This window comes from Mastigoproctus giganteus, chromosome 10, assembly GCF_048544385.1.
Source record: "Mastigoproctus giganteus isolate SK-2022 chromosome 10, ASM4854438v1, whole genome shotgun sequence".
Taxonomy (NCBI): domain Eukaryota; kingdom Metazoa; phylum Arthropoda; class Arachnida; order Uropygi; family Thelyphonidae; genus Mastigoproctus; species Mastigoproctus giganteus.
The window spans coordinates 140,495,124-140,512,795 of record NC_143584.1 but is presented as its reverse complement, the minus strand read 5'-3'; the positions used below and the strand labels follow the sequence as shown (position 1 = coordinate 140,512,795).

Genomic DNA, 17,672 nt, shown 5'->3' with positions numbered 1-17,672 from the left:
AAATATATATTTCAGAAATAAGTATAACCTTTAAGCAATTATTTCAAAATTAACAGTGTTATGCTATATTAAATGAACTGTTACAAACTGCAGCTGATAATGCTAAAAAGTTGTCAATTGCCATCTTCAGGCCAGCAGAAATTAAATTTACCAAATAAATAAAAAAATAAAAATACAGAACAGATATGCAGGCAAGCACAGAAGAACCATCTTCTGCTAAAATGGTGCAATTGCTGTGAGAAACAAGCAAGAAAACCTCTCCTGCACCAAATCTAATGAGTGAATTACAGTCATGCAATTAAGAAGAAAGACACAAGAAAGTTTAGAGGGAATCATGGTGACCACTTCTTCAAAGAGGTATTGGCCCAGTGGATATTCCCAAAAGTCACATTTGTCACAGCCTTCTAACAGCAAAAGACCCAGTGATCAGGACATATACCACAGAAAATAAGTCAAATATGGTTAACACAATGACTAAAAAGTAACTTAAACTGAAAAAATATTAAATGTAATTTTCCATGTCATCCTACGCCAATCAGCAAGCCAAGCCAAAATGCAAATATGCAACATAATCTATTAACTAAAATTACAAAACAAGATAAATTAAAAAAACCAAACTCAAAAGAAAATAAACTTAAGTAACAACCTATATTAAAATAGGGCTAAACAGAGGGAGGGGGGAAAGAACTCAAAAAATGCAGACTGCGCATTATCTGTAGTGGAGTTCACTAAAATGTAAATTAAACATGCTATGATAAAATAATGAATTATCAAAATTAAATATTGTTATACTACATGAAAGGAATTGTTTTGAACTGCAACTAGCAATGCCAAAGAAGTGCCAACTGCCACCGTCACACAAGTTAAAAAATCAGCTTACCAAATAAGAAATAAAATTAAAAATAAAAATATAGATAAGCAAGGGTCCACATTCACCCAGGCAAGCTTACAGGCACTGTTCCCTGCATAAAGAATAGTGCAAGTGATACCAGAATCAAGTAAGGAAACACCCCATCCTTTCCTCTGAACTAAACCCAATGGGTAATACAAACACAATTAAAAAAACCCAATAAAGTTTAGGGACAGCATAGTGACTACTTCTTCAGACAGGCATCAGCCCTGTGGAAATTCCCAAATCAATCTATTTTGCATTTTTAATTTTAATTCTTATTTGGTAATTTGATTTTTAACTTTGGTTGAAATGAGGGTGGCAGCTGGCACCTCTTCAGAATTATTGGTTGCAGCTTGCAACAATTTCTTTAACATGAGATCAGTGTTTAATTTTGTAAATCATTATTTGATCACACCACATTTAATTTACATTTTAATTACCTTTAAACAATTTTGTACACTATACATATATATTACTAAATGCAACCTTCTTTGAGAGCTGTTAAGAAATATCTTCTGAGGAGATTTCTCAAATCTGTAAACATATGAAAAAAGTTTCAACCTGTAAATTCTTAACAGAATTTAGAGGGTGAAACCTTTTAACATGTATGAACTGATGTTATAAACAAATAACTTTTATACTGCGATAATAGTATACAGTTGGTTTAAAAAACATACATATTTACTCCTGCTGAATAGTAACAGCAAAACATTTTGCAAAGTATTTATATGCCAAAAATTAAAAATCAAAATTTAGTTTACAATCTGTAAATCACAGTTACTGTTACAGCATTTGTCTATAACTATAATAAAAAGCAATTATTATTTTATTGTCATTATACTTTTATTATTATCTATTATTTTACCTTCAGGATGCTTTTCTTGTGTCATTAAACTCAAAATAGTCTTAGCATATTCATAAGTTTGTTGTTCAGTAGGAGCTCCTGAATATTCTCCGTAATTTGCTAATTCTGAAGCACCTCCCAACTCACAAACGGTATCACTACAATGGAAGAAAACCAGAAATTCTCAGTAGTATTAATTATTTTATTTGATAATGATGACAAAAAAAGTTTACTTTTGCACTTACACATACATTATTTACAACTATAATAAACCTGAATTTAATCACCAGTAGTTTAAATGCAAGTTTATAGAGTGATTTACTCATGTTGAACAGAAAACTTGTATGATCGAGACCTGCTAATATTCGTGGAATTGGACAAAACTAACTTATTGTGATTTTCTCTTGTAGATTCTATGGATATTAGCGGGTCTTGATCACACAAGTTGTCTGTCCAACATGTCTAGTAAAGTTTTGAGACAACAGGATTCCCATAATGTTTTTTATACAATGTCAGTGATGACTCTTCATCTTGCCCTCCACTCAAAATTTTGACTGGAAAAGATGAACATAAACACACTAACTAAAAAATTTTAAACTCTAGCTTGGTATGAAACAGAGTGATTTCACTTGTTAGGAACAGCCTGTTTGGCAATATTATGGATGTTTTATTTCACAATACAGTATATCTTCATTAATTTGACACTGAATTATTCAAAAGGAAAGTATTTAAGTAAAATAGGATTTTATATGCACTTTAGTAGGATTATTCAAATACTTCAATAATTGAATCTGAAGTTTAAAATAGGCAAAAGACTAACCAAAAAGACTTGTAAAAGACTGCAAAAACAGCTACAGGCAAATATCGTTAAGATGAAACTGAATGGAACTACAGGTTGATCATCACTAATCCGGCAGCATTGGGACCTGTGGGGTGCTGGATTAGTGAGTTTGCCAGATCATTGGTGGTTATTTTAGCACATACAGTTTACCAAACAGCTAACCACCTCCTCCTACCTTTAACGCGTTGACTGCCAAGCTAGTTTAAGAAAAAAAATTCCCCAGGGGCCAAATAATATTTAGCAAATAATTTTATTAGTAATTCTAAAATAAATATTGTAATGTCAGTGTTGTTGTTTTTTCGCTTAAAATATATTTTAAAAAAAAAAGTATTTTTTTATGTCGCACATAGGGCCACATATATGTTGGTTACTTTATTTCTTGAGAAGCCATGTTGGCCACGTACGTGTGACGCTATTACGGCATACAAATGAGGTCGTTTGTGATTAGTTTATTGCATGCACGGCGAGCGCTGCAATAAAACTAATTACAATAAAATAAACTCTCAAACATCGCAATAAATTTGTCAGTATTGTTAGAGATTTTGTGAAAACAAGTTCATTAGGGCGCTGTATTATCCATCATATTGTGTTGTGTTTTTCCGCAAGTTTGTTGTAAAAAAAAAAAAAAAAAAGAAATCTAAAAAGGAATGGCTAAAAGAAAATTACTAAAATAAGAGGAACTGAAAGAAATTGCTGGAATTTACAATTAAGCAGAGTTAAACTTCTCACAAACACACCACTGTCAAGTTTTTTCTGAAGTTCAACTTTATCTGTTATGGATAATGTACAGTGTTTGCGCTTTACATTGTCCATAACAGATTACTCACGAACCACGAGAGGCACTTCCTTTATGCATTGGAACCATGGCTGGGGCTAAATGTGAGCAGGTTACAATAGTAAATGCAGAAAAACAAGAGAAAATTGCTTGCCAGTGTTTACGAGTTCACGCCAACAGCTGATGCTGCAACCAACGCCACCAAAACAGTAGCGGCAGGTCGGTGCGCCGACCCGGGAAATTTTAAATTACGTTAACCGAAATTATGTACGAATTAGTGGTGGAACCGGATTAGTGATGGTGAACCTGTATAATGAAAATTTGCTAGTGTACTGCATATAGTATTGTTATACAGTGTATGGAGCATTTAAATTTTTATTTTCTCCACGAATTGCAAGTGGAATCATGGAGAACTCCCGTAGCTGTAACTCAACATTACAAGTGCTTGTGTAATTCATTTTGTTTACTCCTGAGGGGAGGGGGAGAATTACTAACAATTCGAAATGCACGATTTCCCAACATAGCAGGATTTTAAAAAAATTAATTATTATTCTTAAGGAATTCATAGCAAGATATGTGAAATCACTTTAAACTTCTCAAACTTAATAACAAGGACCACAGAGATGTTTTTGGCTGCAATGATATCATGTAACTTGATGCATTAAAACAAGTGCTATATTATGTACAATTATACATGCTTTAAGGAGAGAGAGAGAGAGAGAGAGAGAGAGAGAGAGAGAGAGAGAGAGAGAGAGAGAGAGAGAGAGTCTACTCATATTTTTGGATATTATTTGCAGTTAATATGCGATACATGAAAAAAGATAGACGTAAGATCGCTCATTAGTGAAGACAGGATATTAGAGCTGGAAAAGAAATTAGAAAATGTGAATTGGAATATCATCGGTTTGGCTGAAACAAGAAGAAGAAATGAATCACTTATAAGTTTATCAAGTGGAAATCTGCTGTACACCAATGGAAACAGTGAAAAGAGCGAAGATGGAGTTGGCTTTCTGGTCCATAAAGATATAAAAACAACATTTTGGAATTCAAAAGTACATCACCAAGGGTGTCAAGACTAATACTCAAGATTTCTAAGAGATACAAGCTAAAGTTTATAATGATTTATGCACCAACATCGAGCCATGATGATGAAGAGGTTGAAGAAATGTACACCGAAATTGAGTCTTCTAGATTAGCAGAAAACCCACTACACTATTATTATGGAGGACTTCAATGCTAAGGTTGGAAAAAGTGCAGAAAGGGGAACTATAGGAAATTTTGGAATTGGTGAAAGAAATGAAAGAGGTGAAAGACTTGTGGAATTTTTCAGAATCTCAAGGATTGTCAGTAATGACACTTTTTTCAAGAAAAGGGTGAATAGAAAGTGGACATGGAAGAGTCCGAATTGATTAACAACTAATTAAATCGACTTCGTCCTCACTAACAGAAGATATATTGTGAATGATGTTACCGTCCTGAATAAGGTAAATGTTGGAATTGATCACAGAATGGTAAGATGTACACTTGATATAGATGTAGGAAAGAAAAGGAAAAAAACCTGACTTGAGTAAATAATACAAAGGTCTTTGAGATAACAGAAGAGGAGAAAAAGCAGTATGTACTGGAACTTAAGAACAAGTTTAAGCTTTTGCAGACTGCTCAGGACCAAGATATCGACGAGGAATATTACAACTTTCAGAAAGTGATAAAGCCCAAGAAACCTATAGGGAAAAAGAAATCCAAAGAAGAAAAAATTATTCAAGAAACACTTGTTATGATGAACCGAAGGCGACAAATGAAGAGCAAGATAAACAGACAAGGATAAAATTGGGTATACTGAGTTATGCAAAGCCATTAGAAAGAGACTCAGAGAGGACATAAGAAGATTTAACGCAAGAAAATTAGAACAAGCATTAAGGGAAAACAAAGGACTTAATTCAGCAGCCATGAGCAGTAATACAGAATGACAAATAATACTGAACCTGAAAAATTAGTGATGGTGTACTTATAAATAGCAGAGAAGGCATAATTCAAATAGCAGAAGACTACTATAGAGAATTATACAAGGAGCGAGGGAATGATGCCAGCAGTGGGAAAGATGGATCGCAAATTAGCAACACATACGACATACCCGATATTCTTCCTGATGAGGTAGAACATGCATTGAAGAAAATGAAGAATCAGAAAGCCCCGGGGGAAGATGAAGTTACTATAGAGTTGTTAAAATTGGGAGGAAGAGACATAACACAAAAACTGGCAAGGCTCTTCACAAAGTGCATTAGAAAAGGTGTGATGCCTAAGCAGTGTAATAATGCAATCATAGTTTTGTTGCACAAGAAAGGAGATAAATTGGAAATTATAGATCAATTAGTTTGTTATCCCACATCTACAAGTTCTTCACAAGAGTCATTACTAACAGATTAGAAAGAATACTTGATGAGAATCAACCAAAAGAGCAAGCTGGCTTTAGGACAGTATTCTCAACTGTGGATCACCTTCACGTAATTTCACAGCTAATGGAGAAAGCAAATGAATATAAAACACCATTATGTCTGGCATTTGTGGATTATGAAAAGGCATTTGACTCCATACAGCATTAGGCAATGTTTCGGGCACTGGAAAGACAAGGCCTAGATACCCCATATATTATGATTTTGAAGAAAATATGAGAACACTACCTCCTTTATTAGACTAGACAAAGACAGTAGGAAAAATTAAAATTTAGAAAGAAGTTCGACACAATATCTCAGAAGGTATTTACTGCTGCCCTTGGGGAAGCTTTCAGCAGATTAGACTGGTCACAGAAAGGAGTCAATGTGAATGGAGAGTACCTAAACCATTTACGATTTGCAGATGACACTGTGGTCATAAGCCATGATCCCAAAGAATTAGAGGAAAATCTTAATCAGTTATGCACAGTTAGTGAGAATTTTGGACTAAAGATGAATATGGCTAAAACAAAAGTAATGATGAATAACTATGCCACAGAAAGGGACATAATGATTGAAGGAGCAGTAATTGAAAAGGTGGAGTCATATACTTATCTGGGACAAGTTATTAGCTGTAATAATGATAAATGGCTGGTTTATCAAGAGAAGAATAAATTTTGGATGGATAGCATTCAGGAAATATAGTCATATACTAAAGAGCAATATCCCAGTTAGTCTGTAACGTAAAATAATGAATCAATGTATACTCCCCACCATGACCTTATGGAAGTGAAACTTGGGCACTTACCAAAAAAAACAGAAGAGAAGCCGAGAACTATACAGTGAAGAATGGAATAAATTATATTGGGAATCAGACTGTTAGATAAGACAAGAAACATATGGATTAGGCAGCAAACTCAAGTAAAGGACATTCTTATCAAAACTAAAGAACTAAAATGGTCTTGGGCAGGACACAGCTCGAAGACATGATGATAGAGGGACTAAGAAAATAACAGAATGGTACCCAAGAGGAGCTAAAAGAAACTTGGAAGACAACGGCGGAGATGGATAGATGAAATTCATGAGTTTGTGGGTAGTAAATGGATGGCCATTGCACAAAACAAAAGGAACTGGAAAGTTGCTGGAGAGGCCTTCATCCTGTAATGGATTGAAAATGGCTGATGATGATGACATCCAAAAAAGTGTAAAATTTCTGTCTTCTAGCACTACCATTCATTCAATAATCCTTATAATGCAGTGCTAACTACTCCACAATTTTTTTTTTTTTCTAATTTTTAATTTCTGCTAAACTAATTATATCTAAGTAAGCTGATTACAGAGTGCTTGCTTGAACTGGTAACCACTTTGAAATTACTTTATAGAATGTGTGTGTGTGTGTGCGAGAGAGAGAGAGAGAGAGAGAGAGAGCGAGCCAGTGTGTTAAAAAACTGTACATTTCACTATAGTTGTGAGATGTACCTTGTTTGTGGGGAATTAAGTCAGTATGAATGAATGCAAAATACCACATCTACATAAACTGTTATTTTGCTATTAACACTATATTAGATAGTGTTCTCTAAAAAACCAATCCTTAGCCACAGGACGATAAAAAGAGATTGAATGGAGTTAAATATGGTTAACGCAATTCTTCATTTATTGCTTTCTGAAATTCGATAGAACTGTTCCGTTAAATAAATAGGTTGCCTATTTTTTTTTATAAAATTCGAATTTTAAACTTTAACAATGAATTTGTGAATTTCCCTATCCTCCTCAGCAATAATTCAGTTTCTCCTTGTAAATTTAGAAATTGAATTCTTGGTCTGCCTCCAAATTTTGGTATCATTTAACTACCTTATGATTCTCACCACCAAATACGGAGGATGCGGAAAGGTCAAGGGAATGACCACTGCATATTCCCAGAGCAATATGGCCTTAGTTGCTAATGCTCCTAAAAACCAAGTAACAAACAAACAAACCTTATGATTCTGGTACTTTCCTTTAATTTTTAATTTAAGGAATAAAATAACAATAGAAAACCGCTCCACTTACAGTTTTGCTTTACACGGATCCTTATTTGCAATGTACTTATTTGCTTGTTTTTTTTTTGTTACACCACTTATTTTTATTGACATTCAAATGCCATTTTATTCTTTTCCTTCTCTTTTGAACTTTCTCCCAAATCACTATTTTGCAACCCAACCCCATTTGAAATCTAAACAAAAGCATACACCTTCCAGGTGAGTGAATCACAATTAATATTAATATAATTCACTCAGATTGACCACCTGTCTGACTTGCCTATATTATGGGCAGGCGCATCAATCGAAAAGTGATTTTTCCATTCGTAGAATGTTCTGATGTCGTGGTTTTACTCTCAGTGTAAACATTAATTGTAGGAAAAAATGACAGTGTAAACAATGTCATTTATTCCTATAATCATAATTTGGCTACTGCACACCAGGTAGCCACATTTTCTTCATTTCAATAATATGAATATACAGAAATAAAGAAGAATTTACCTCAATGCTTTTTTGTAGAATGCTTCACTACAATACTCTCCTAAATTCAATCAGATGTAAAATTATCACTTAATGGCTTCCTTCCCTCACAGACATACAAATGGTCCGACGTATCTGTGATCGTTAGCCAAGATTCCCCAACCTGCCCACCAGCACATCAAACCACCACCACATAACCCTGAGAGTCAGAAGACATCTTGTCTAATATTAAAATCATTAAATTCAATGAAATGATCACGGCATATAAAAGTTAAAATTAACTAAAATAATTTAACTAAATTTTGAATAACTTCTCCTCCTCCTCCTCCTTCCCCCTCTTAATTTTCATGTAAATGAACAGGTGAAGATTTGTTGACTAGCACTGAGACATTTACTCTTGTCATTTTGCTATTGCCAAATTTAGCAAAAAATAATATTTTAACTACTTCTAATACTAACATATAAATTTTCTTGAAACTATAAACAAAATTATCTTCTTTTTTAGAGATTCTTACACATCACACCAGTACGAATAAATTAAATACAAATTAACTATTTTCCTCCATACTATCTAATCTATTTCTATTATATATTTGTAAGAACTCTAGCAAAGATTAAAGCTCTCTTTTTTTCTAATACCTGCTTGATACTGCCAATCACCTTGCTCCTTGTCTGACTCCAGATTTATTATCCTTCATTTTTTGCTTCAAATTATCTCTTTAACTAATCTCAAATCCATCTTAAACTTCCTACACTAACAGATTTTGCCAAGATTTTTTTTCTTGTTTCCTTATTTATATGGTTTTTCCACTGCTTCCATCTGTTAGTGACATTTAATCTTAAAATCTCCAATTTCTGAAGATTCTAATTTTTGAATAATTCCTTTATTTCTTACTCCAACTCAGTTACATAAGTTAAAACAAGTTTAATAACTACTATAAACGGCTAACTTAGTCTTTTGACTAATTTCTCCTTTGTTCTAAATAAATATATTTAACTGGCTTTTTATATGTCTGCTTTACTTATTTTACTGTTTATTTTTCTTTTTGAAAAACAAACAAACATTGTTCGTTTTACTTATTCTACGGTTTATTTCCAGCTAATCCTCCACTTCATCAACCACCATTCCTATATAAGCAAAATTACTAAATTGTTCCAATTTTTAATTATTTAGTCTATGCCCCAAATTTTTATCCCCACTACTTTCATTTCAGTGTAACTATTTTTCTGTTTATACAGCAGACTCTCGATTAACTGGGATTGGATTAACCGGGACACTTCAAGACTCCAAATAAAAATAATAATAATAAATAAATAAATAAATAAATAAAAAAAATCAACGAGAAATCATAAAATTCAAGTAATAACTAGAATAGGTATAAACAGATATTTTGCAAGTCATAAATAAGCGACATTATAAGTCGTCATTGGGAGATTAGTGTTTTATTTGGTTATTTTATTTATTTTTTTTTTTTTAGGAGCATTAGCAACTAAGGCCATATTGCTCCACGGATATGCGGTGGTCATTCCCTGACCTTTCCGCATCCTTGGTATTTGGTGGTCACAGCACTGCTGCTCCTGCCCACCTGGCTACGGAGGCACTTGGGAGATTAGTGTACCTATTATCTTGAAATTCCCACTGTCTTCATACCCGTCGCTCAAAAACAAGGAAAAAAAAAAGAAAGAAAAAAAAGAACAAATGTTCAGTTTGTTTTAGCACGTCGTGTTGATTGTTCTGTTCTGTTGCAGGGCAAAAGGACAAGTTTCGTTTCGTTATTTATGTCAGGGATTTCAGATTTTTTTTTTTTTTTTTTTTTCAGAAATCGCGCATATCATGGGTAAACGCAAAAGAGTTGCGCTTTCAGTTAAACAACAACTTGTTCAAAAGTTTAATGAAAACAGTGCATCCGTTAAATCTTTGATTAACCCTTATAAAGTTGGTGACAAAACAATACGCAACATTGTAAAAAATAAAGGGAAACTATTAGATTTAAAATTGACATCATAAAAAATAAAGGGAAGCATCGTATTGGACACGCAGACAGTGCGTGGTAAGTTTTTTTATCTATCGGCATATTTTTTACGTAGGTTGCTGAACATTTTTCGATACAGTAAGTCTCCGACTTACGCATCTACGTATTTATGTAATTTTTTTTCGCTCAAATTTTTTTTTTTTTTTTTTTAGGATCGTAAAATTTAAAACAAAAATAAATAAATTAAGCAATCAATAATGATGATCACGGCATGCACAAATTGCACAAGTGAGATATGGAGTAAATAGGAAAAAAGAGAAGATTCTTACAATTTATGATTTTTTTTTTTTTTTTATATATATATATATGACTGAAGATTTCAGTGAAAGGGACACACACTTCACCATAATAACGTAAAACCACACACAACTCCAGCTATCGGTATTATTGCAAATGCAATAAGATAGAGTTGACTACCCGTTTATAATAGATTGCACTAACAGAAATACCCAATAAAATGGAAAGTGAAAATTGTTTAAATGAAGTGCCCTCCAGAAATGTGCTTTAGTAAAATGTGAGTTCACTTGAGGTGATAATAGTGTGTTTCCACCTTAACCCTGTGAAATTCTTTTCAGAAAATTTCATTTTGACTGTTATCATGTACTGACTAGTATTAGTAATGGCCTCATGGTGCAAGAAAGTCTATGGCTTATGCTGCACCAGCCAAAAAAAAAAAAAACCCAAATAAAACAGTGATAAAAAAAATAATAAATAAATAAATAAATAAATAATAATTAATAAAAGAAAAGGAAATTAAACCTATCATTTATGCGCTTCCCTCACCTGAAGGTACTATCCAGATGACCTTTGAATTTCCCCAAACTGTCAGCCTCTACCACCCATGTAGGCAACTTATTCCGGTAATTTATAACTCGCTGGCTAAAATAAAACTTCCTGCAGTCCAATTTAACCATTTCCCCCTGTAACTTGAATTTATGTCTCCTAGTTCTAGCATCATTTATAATCTTGAAAATTTCGTCCTCATTCATTTTACTGATGCCTCTCAGAGACTTAAACACCTCAATCAAATCTCCTCTAAGGTGTCTAGTTTCCAAACTCTGCAACCCACATATTCGAAGTCTTCCTTCATAAGGACGCCTTTAGCCGATCTCACCAGGCGAGTTACCAGTCTTTGCACCCTTCCAAGAAGCTCGATGTCTTTCTTTAGGTGCGGTCTCCGTACTTAGACACAGTATTCCATGTGTGGTCAAACAAAAGCCTTATATAATGGGATTATCACGTCCCTATCTCTACATGCAAAAGTTCAATACATCATCGATAGGACACCATGGGCCTTCCTTGCAACCTGTTTACAATGCACAGAGAATTTCATGTCTGACCGTATCATAACACCCAAGTCCCTTTCCCCCAGTACTGGGTTTAGTTTAACTCCACCAAGTAGTAGTAGTGGCATGTGATGCAAGAAAGCAAATGTATGAGCTTATGCAGCATCAGCCAAAAAAAAAAAAAAAAAAAAAACACACACCATTCCCTCCAAATGCCTGTACAGTTCCTCCTTAAATTTATTCAACCTATCAACTTCCACAACTACAGATGGAAGTTTATTCCAGCAATTAACCACCCGCTGGCTAAAGGCAAATTTCCGCACATCTATTCTACATCTGTCCTTTCGTAATTTGAATTTATGCCCCCTTAGGTTCGTAATCTGAACAATGGAAGGATCCCATCAGAATTCAGCGTGCTGAACCCATTCAAGGACTTATACACCTCAATCAGATCACCGTGCAGGTGCCTAGTCTCCAGCCACTGCAATTTGCAGAACTTAAGCCTCTCTTGATAAGAGGATCCCTTCATTCCCCTCACCAATCTTGTTGCCCTTCTCTGTACACGCTCAAGTAAATCTACATCCTTCCTAAAATGAGGCCTCCAGACCTGTACGCAGTACTCAAGGCGTGGCCTGACTATTGCCTTATACAGAGGGATAATCACCTCCTTTTCCCTGCTAGCAAAATTCCTATATATCATTGACAAAACCCCATGACCTGCCCTGGCAGCCTGTCTGCATTGCTCAGAAAACTTCATATCTGCCTGCACAATTACTGCCAGGTTTTTCATTTTCTACCACCTTAAGTGTAGTACCACACAGTTGGTACGTTTCTCTGGGGTTACTTCTACCCATATGCAGTACTTTGCATTTGTCAAGGTTAAACTTCAGTTGCCACTTCTTAGCCCATCTGCCCAAATTATCTAGATCCTGTTGCAGTAGCACACTGCCATTACTGTCATTAACAACCTGCCAACCTTTGTATCATCTGCAAACTTTGACATTAAGCCTGATATACCTTCATCAATAAGTTAATAAGTGAATAAGTTATTTTGGGATTATTGTTTCCCAGGTGTAATACCTTACACTTTGTTGGATTAAAGCATAGCTGCCATTTTTCTGACCATTCCTGAAGTCTATCTAGGTCTCTCTGAAGAAGCTCAGCTTGACAGTGATCATTAACTACTCTACCGATTTTAACATCATCTGCAAATTTAGACATCACGCCCTCTATCCCTTCATCGATGTTGTTTATGAAAATTAAAAACAACAGTGGTCCTAATACTGATCCTTGGGGAACCCCGCTTCTTACATTAACCCAATCTGAGGAATAGCCATTTATCACAACCCACTGCCTCGAAGCCATCCTGCTATCCATCTAAGGATTTTCTCAGTGATTCCAACCTGTTCCAGCTTATAAAGCAACCACTCATGTGGGACAGAGTCAAAAGCTTTGCTGAAATCTAAATAAACAATGTCGAAATTATTCCATAAATCCAGCTCGTGAGTGACCCTTTCAAAATAGCGAACCAGATTTGTTAAACACGATTTTCCCTTTACAAAACTATGCTGAGTATCCTTGAGAATTTCAATACGATCCAAATGATCCTGAATTCTACCCTTGATCATTGCCTCCATGATTTTCCCTACCACTGAAGTCAGAATGATAGGTCAATAATTTCCCACTTCACTCTTAGAGCCACCCTTATGTATGGGAGATACATTGACACTTTTCCAATCCAAGGGAATCCTCAGAGTCTAGTGATGCTCGCATAATTAGCCTCAATGGTTCAATGCACTCACTTGCCGCCTCCCTTAAGATTATAGAGTATATTCCATCAACTCCAGGAGCCTTACTGGCCTGTAGGCTCGAAAGTTTTTTTCATTAAATAATCTTGCGAAATTTCAATATCATTAATTACATATTTTTCAACTTCGCTCCCACAATTTCCCATTGCCACAAAAGGTTTTTCATTTGTAAATATCGATGCAAAATAACTGTTGAGTTCAATTGCAACGGAAGCTGGTGTATTTAATACTATCCCCTTTCCCTTACGTAAAGGTCCAATCTGGTTTGTCCTGCTCTTCTTGGCATTTATATATGTGAAGAATTCCTTATTCCCATCTTTGCTTTGTTTGCTAGCGATTTCTCATAAACTGCCTTTGCCTGTCAAACCTTTTCTGTGGCTCTATTACATTTCATCTTGTAGCTTATAGGCTTCAGTACTTTTTATTGCTCTGTAACCTTTCCATGCCACCTTTTTCTGTTCAAGTAATGTGGCAATTTCACTATTCATCCAACTTGGAACCCTCCTCGTGGAGTATTTTTTTAATGGTAAATATGCATTCAAGGTATCTGTGATTAATGTTTTTAAAGCAAACCACAGTTCAATTGTATTCATTCTCTGCACAATATCTACCCAGTTAATAAAGGCATCGTAATTTCCTTTTCTGAAATTAAAACCCATTCCTTTGCCTTTTACTACTGCTACCTCTCTCATCATCATCCACCATAGAACTCCATGATCACTTCCTGCTATTGGTTCCTCTACTGTCAACCCTGTTATGTCATCTGATTCATGTGTGATGATGAGGTCTAGGATATTCTTTTCCCTAGTACTTTCCCTGACATGTTGATACAAATAACAGTCATCTAGTTGATTTAAAAATTTTGTTCCCCATGTCGAGTTTCCTTCCCATTTACTCCAATCAATTAGAGGCAAATTGAAATCACCCATAATAAGACATTGACGCTTACTTGCCCATTCCATTTGCATGTACAAAGGGTACTAGGAAAGTTTTGCAATACAGCTTTGTTTATTTAATTTTTTCAAAGTAATTTCCTCTACATTCAATACACCTCTCCATCCTCCGAAACCAATCTTTAAATCAGTTCTGCCAAGTTTCACCTAGGGAGTAAAGCACACTCGTTGTCCCAAGCCGTAGAAGGTCCTCATCACTGGAAAACCGCCTCCCTTTTAGCTTCATTTTCACATGCGGGAACAGTGCAAAGTCGCAGGGAGCAAGGTCTGGCCTGTAGGGAGGGTGCTCGAGAAGTTTCAGTCCTGTCGTGGTCAAATATTCGGTGCAGGCTTTGGCGCGGTGAGCTGCAGCATTATCGTGATGGAGGTACCAGGTGTCCATTCTTGACTTTGGCCGCAGGTATACCACTTAGCTGTGACTGTCTTCTGCGTGTCCAAAACGACACGTTCCACAATTCCACTCGATTTGAAAAATACAGCTATCATTTTCTTCTTTACAGATCGGGATTTTCTGACAATTACGGGTGTGTCGTCATCATCAAAGACCCAAACTTTGTTTTGAGCCTTGGTCGGCAGATCGTAATAGTACAGCCAAGTCTCGTCACCTGTCACGATGTTGTTCACATACCGAGATTGTCCCTTATCAAACTTTTTTAACATCTCCCGGCACCAAGTCACACGTCGTGTCATCTGCTCTTCAGTCAGTTGATGCGGCACCCAGAGAGAACAAAGTTTCTTCACGTGCAAATGATCTTGCAGAATCGAACGAATTGCTGGTGCATTTAGGCCCAAAGTATCCTCTATCTGTTGGTAGGTCACTCGCCTGTTTTCGTCAAGCATTTTTCTCACAGCAGTAACGTTTTCTCCGCAACTGACGTTCGTGGCCTTCCCGGCCTCTCAGAATCCTCCAGAGTGAAATTTCCCCTTTGGAATTCTCTATACCACCCGAATATCGTTGTATGATGTGGACAATCATCATCTAGTGCAAGAGTCATTTCTTCTAAGCACTGGTCTATGGTTAAACCACGCACGAAATTATACCGCAAAACTGTCCTTATCTCATTTCGTGACCACGATGCCATTGCAAGCACTTTACACTCTCACTACTAATGAATAACTGAGCCCATCGACTTGGCGCGGCGGCTACTATGCACGTATGAACGTGTCTCAACATGCAGCAACAAGCAGCTTCCTGTGATTCATTGTTGCGTCATATTGCAAAACTTTCCTAGTACCCTTTGTAGAAGCTTTCGTCATAATCTTCACAATCACCTGGTCTATAGATTACTCCTACTTGGATTATGCCTTTATTTGAACTGCTAACCAGCAGTTCGAATTCACTCATTTTATTGACGACACTTCTAACATTACTATATAAACAATTAAGACTCACTTTTCTTGTATATTTAACAATCCTAACACAACCCTTGAAGTTTTTTTAGGCTTGCTTCCCTGGCATTAGCTACCCGCTCACTCGAAACGTTTCTGCCCCCAGAACATCTAGATAATATGTCCAGTTGGGGTAACAGAGAACTCTTGAGATATGTGCAAGAGTTACTTTGACCAATATTATCAGATAAACACGTGTCAACATTACCCACATCCCAACTAACTAGCAGTTTCCCTGAACCTTTAAGGTATCCTCAATAATACTGGAAAAACTTTTGCACTACCTTTGTTTAAGTGCATCCCATCTCTACAAAACAAATTCCTTCTACCTACAAGTGTGGGCCATGCTGATAGAAATTTCCACCCTAAAGCCTTCCAGAGTCATTCAAGTCTTGAGTTAATCCACAAGGCTTTTAACATATAATCCCTCCTATTGTGTCTGGGCAGAATTGCAGACACAGACATTGTAGCCTAGCTCGCGGCATTTCCTCAGCATGGTCCTGTATTTTTACAACAAATCGTCAGATCGTGTACGTTTAATGTCATTTGTCCCCACATGAATAATAATATTCTCTTTACCCCTCTTAAAATCTGACAATCTATTGGTGACATCATTAATAGTTGCTCACGGCAGGCATACCCTGGTTCTACTCCACCTAGACTAAGAGAATAAGTGACAGCACTACCATTAAATCTACCAAGAAAAGGAAAGCCATCGACTTGGATCAGAAAATTAAACTAATAAGGATGTATGAAAATGGCCAAACATTAACAAATATCGCACGGAATTCAGATTTGTCAATGATAATATAGTAGCAATATATTAGGCATTCCCGAGTTACGGGATCTCGGGAAGTCCTGTAACGTATCTCTTACGTATGTCAGTGACTTCGGTATTTTTGGATTAAACAGGAAATCGATTATCTGGGATTTGTTTTTACCATCTATCCCGGAAAATTGAGAGTCTACCGTACTCTGAAATACACAAACAGGTCAGAGGAGTTTACAACTAGTTATTTAACAAGAATATTTTTAATTTTATTTAGTAATTACGTGGAGCTCAAACGATAGTGAACCCAAATGCATATACTACTGTACTCCTGCACTGATCATTCATTTCCAATTGTCAAAAACCTAATTTACCCATAAATTCTTGAACACCTTGCAAGTTACCATTAGCAGAGGCATACGATGCAAGAAAGCAAGCTTATGCAGCATCAGCCAAAAAAAAAAAAAAAAAAAACCCTCCCATTTCACCCCTCCATTCGTTCCGAATGCCTGTCCAGCTCCGCCTTAAATTTATTTAGGTTATCGACTTCCACAACAAAAGATGGAAGTCTGTTCCACCAATCAACAACATGGTGGCTAAAGGCAAATATCCGCACATCTATTCTACAACTATCTTTCCTCAATTTGAATTTATGCCCCCTCAGGTTCTTAATCCGAGCAAGAGGAAGAATCCCATCAGCATTAAGCTTGCTCAACTCATTCAAGGCCTTACACACATCAATCAGATCACCTTGCATGTGCCTATTGGAGCTCTCCAGGTGCTGCAATTTGCAGAAACATTAAGCCTTTCTTGGTAAGAGCACCCCTTTGTTCCCCTCACCAATCTCTTGTTCCCCCTTCTTTGTACTCATTCTAGCAACTCTACATCCTTCCTAAAATGAAGCCTCCAGACCTGTATACAGTACTCAAGGTGTGGACTGACCATTGCCTTGTATAATGGGATAATCACCTCCCTGTAATAGCTAGCAAAATTCCTATATATCATTGACAAGACTCCATGACCTGCTCTGGCAGCCAGTCTGCACTACTCAGCGAATTTCATATCTGACTGCACAATTACCCACAGATCTTTTTCACCTTCCTCTTCCCTGAGTGTAGTACCACACAGTTGGTACGTTTCTCTTGGGTTATTGCT

The 17,672-nt window shown here is 36.0% G+C and overlaps 1 protein-coding gene across 2 annotated transcripts in view; it reads right to left on the bottom strand.

The window, feature by feature from the left end:
- The window catches only part of ATPCL (ATP-citrate synthase), a 551,864-nt gene that overhangs the window by 325,564 nt on the left and 208,628 nt on the right, over positions 1-17,672 (bottom strand). For both annotated transcript variants that reach the window (XM_090382775.1, XM_090382774.1), the window contains exon 10: positions 1,758-1,894. In XM_090382775.1, coding sequence (XP_090238901.1) covers positions 1,758-1,894 — 137 coding nt within the window. The remainder of the gene's footprint in view (positions 1-1,757; positions 1,895-17,672) is intronic.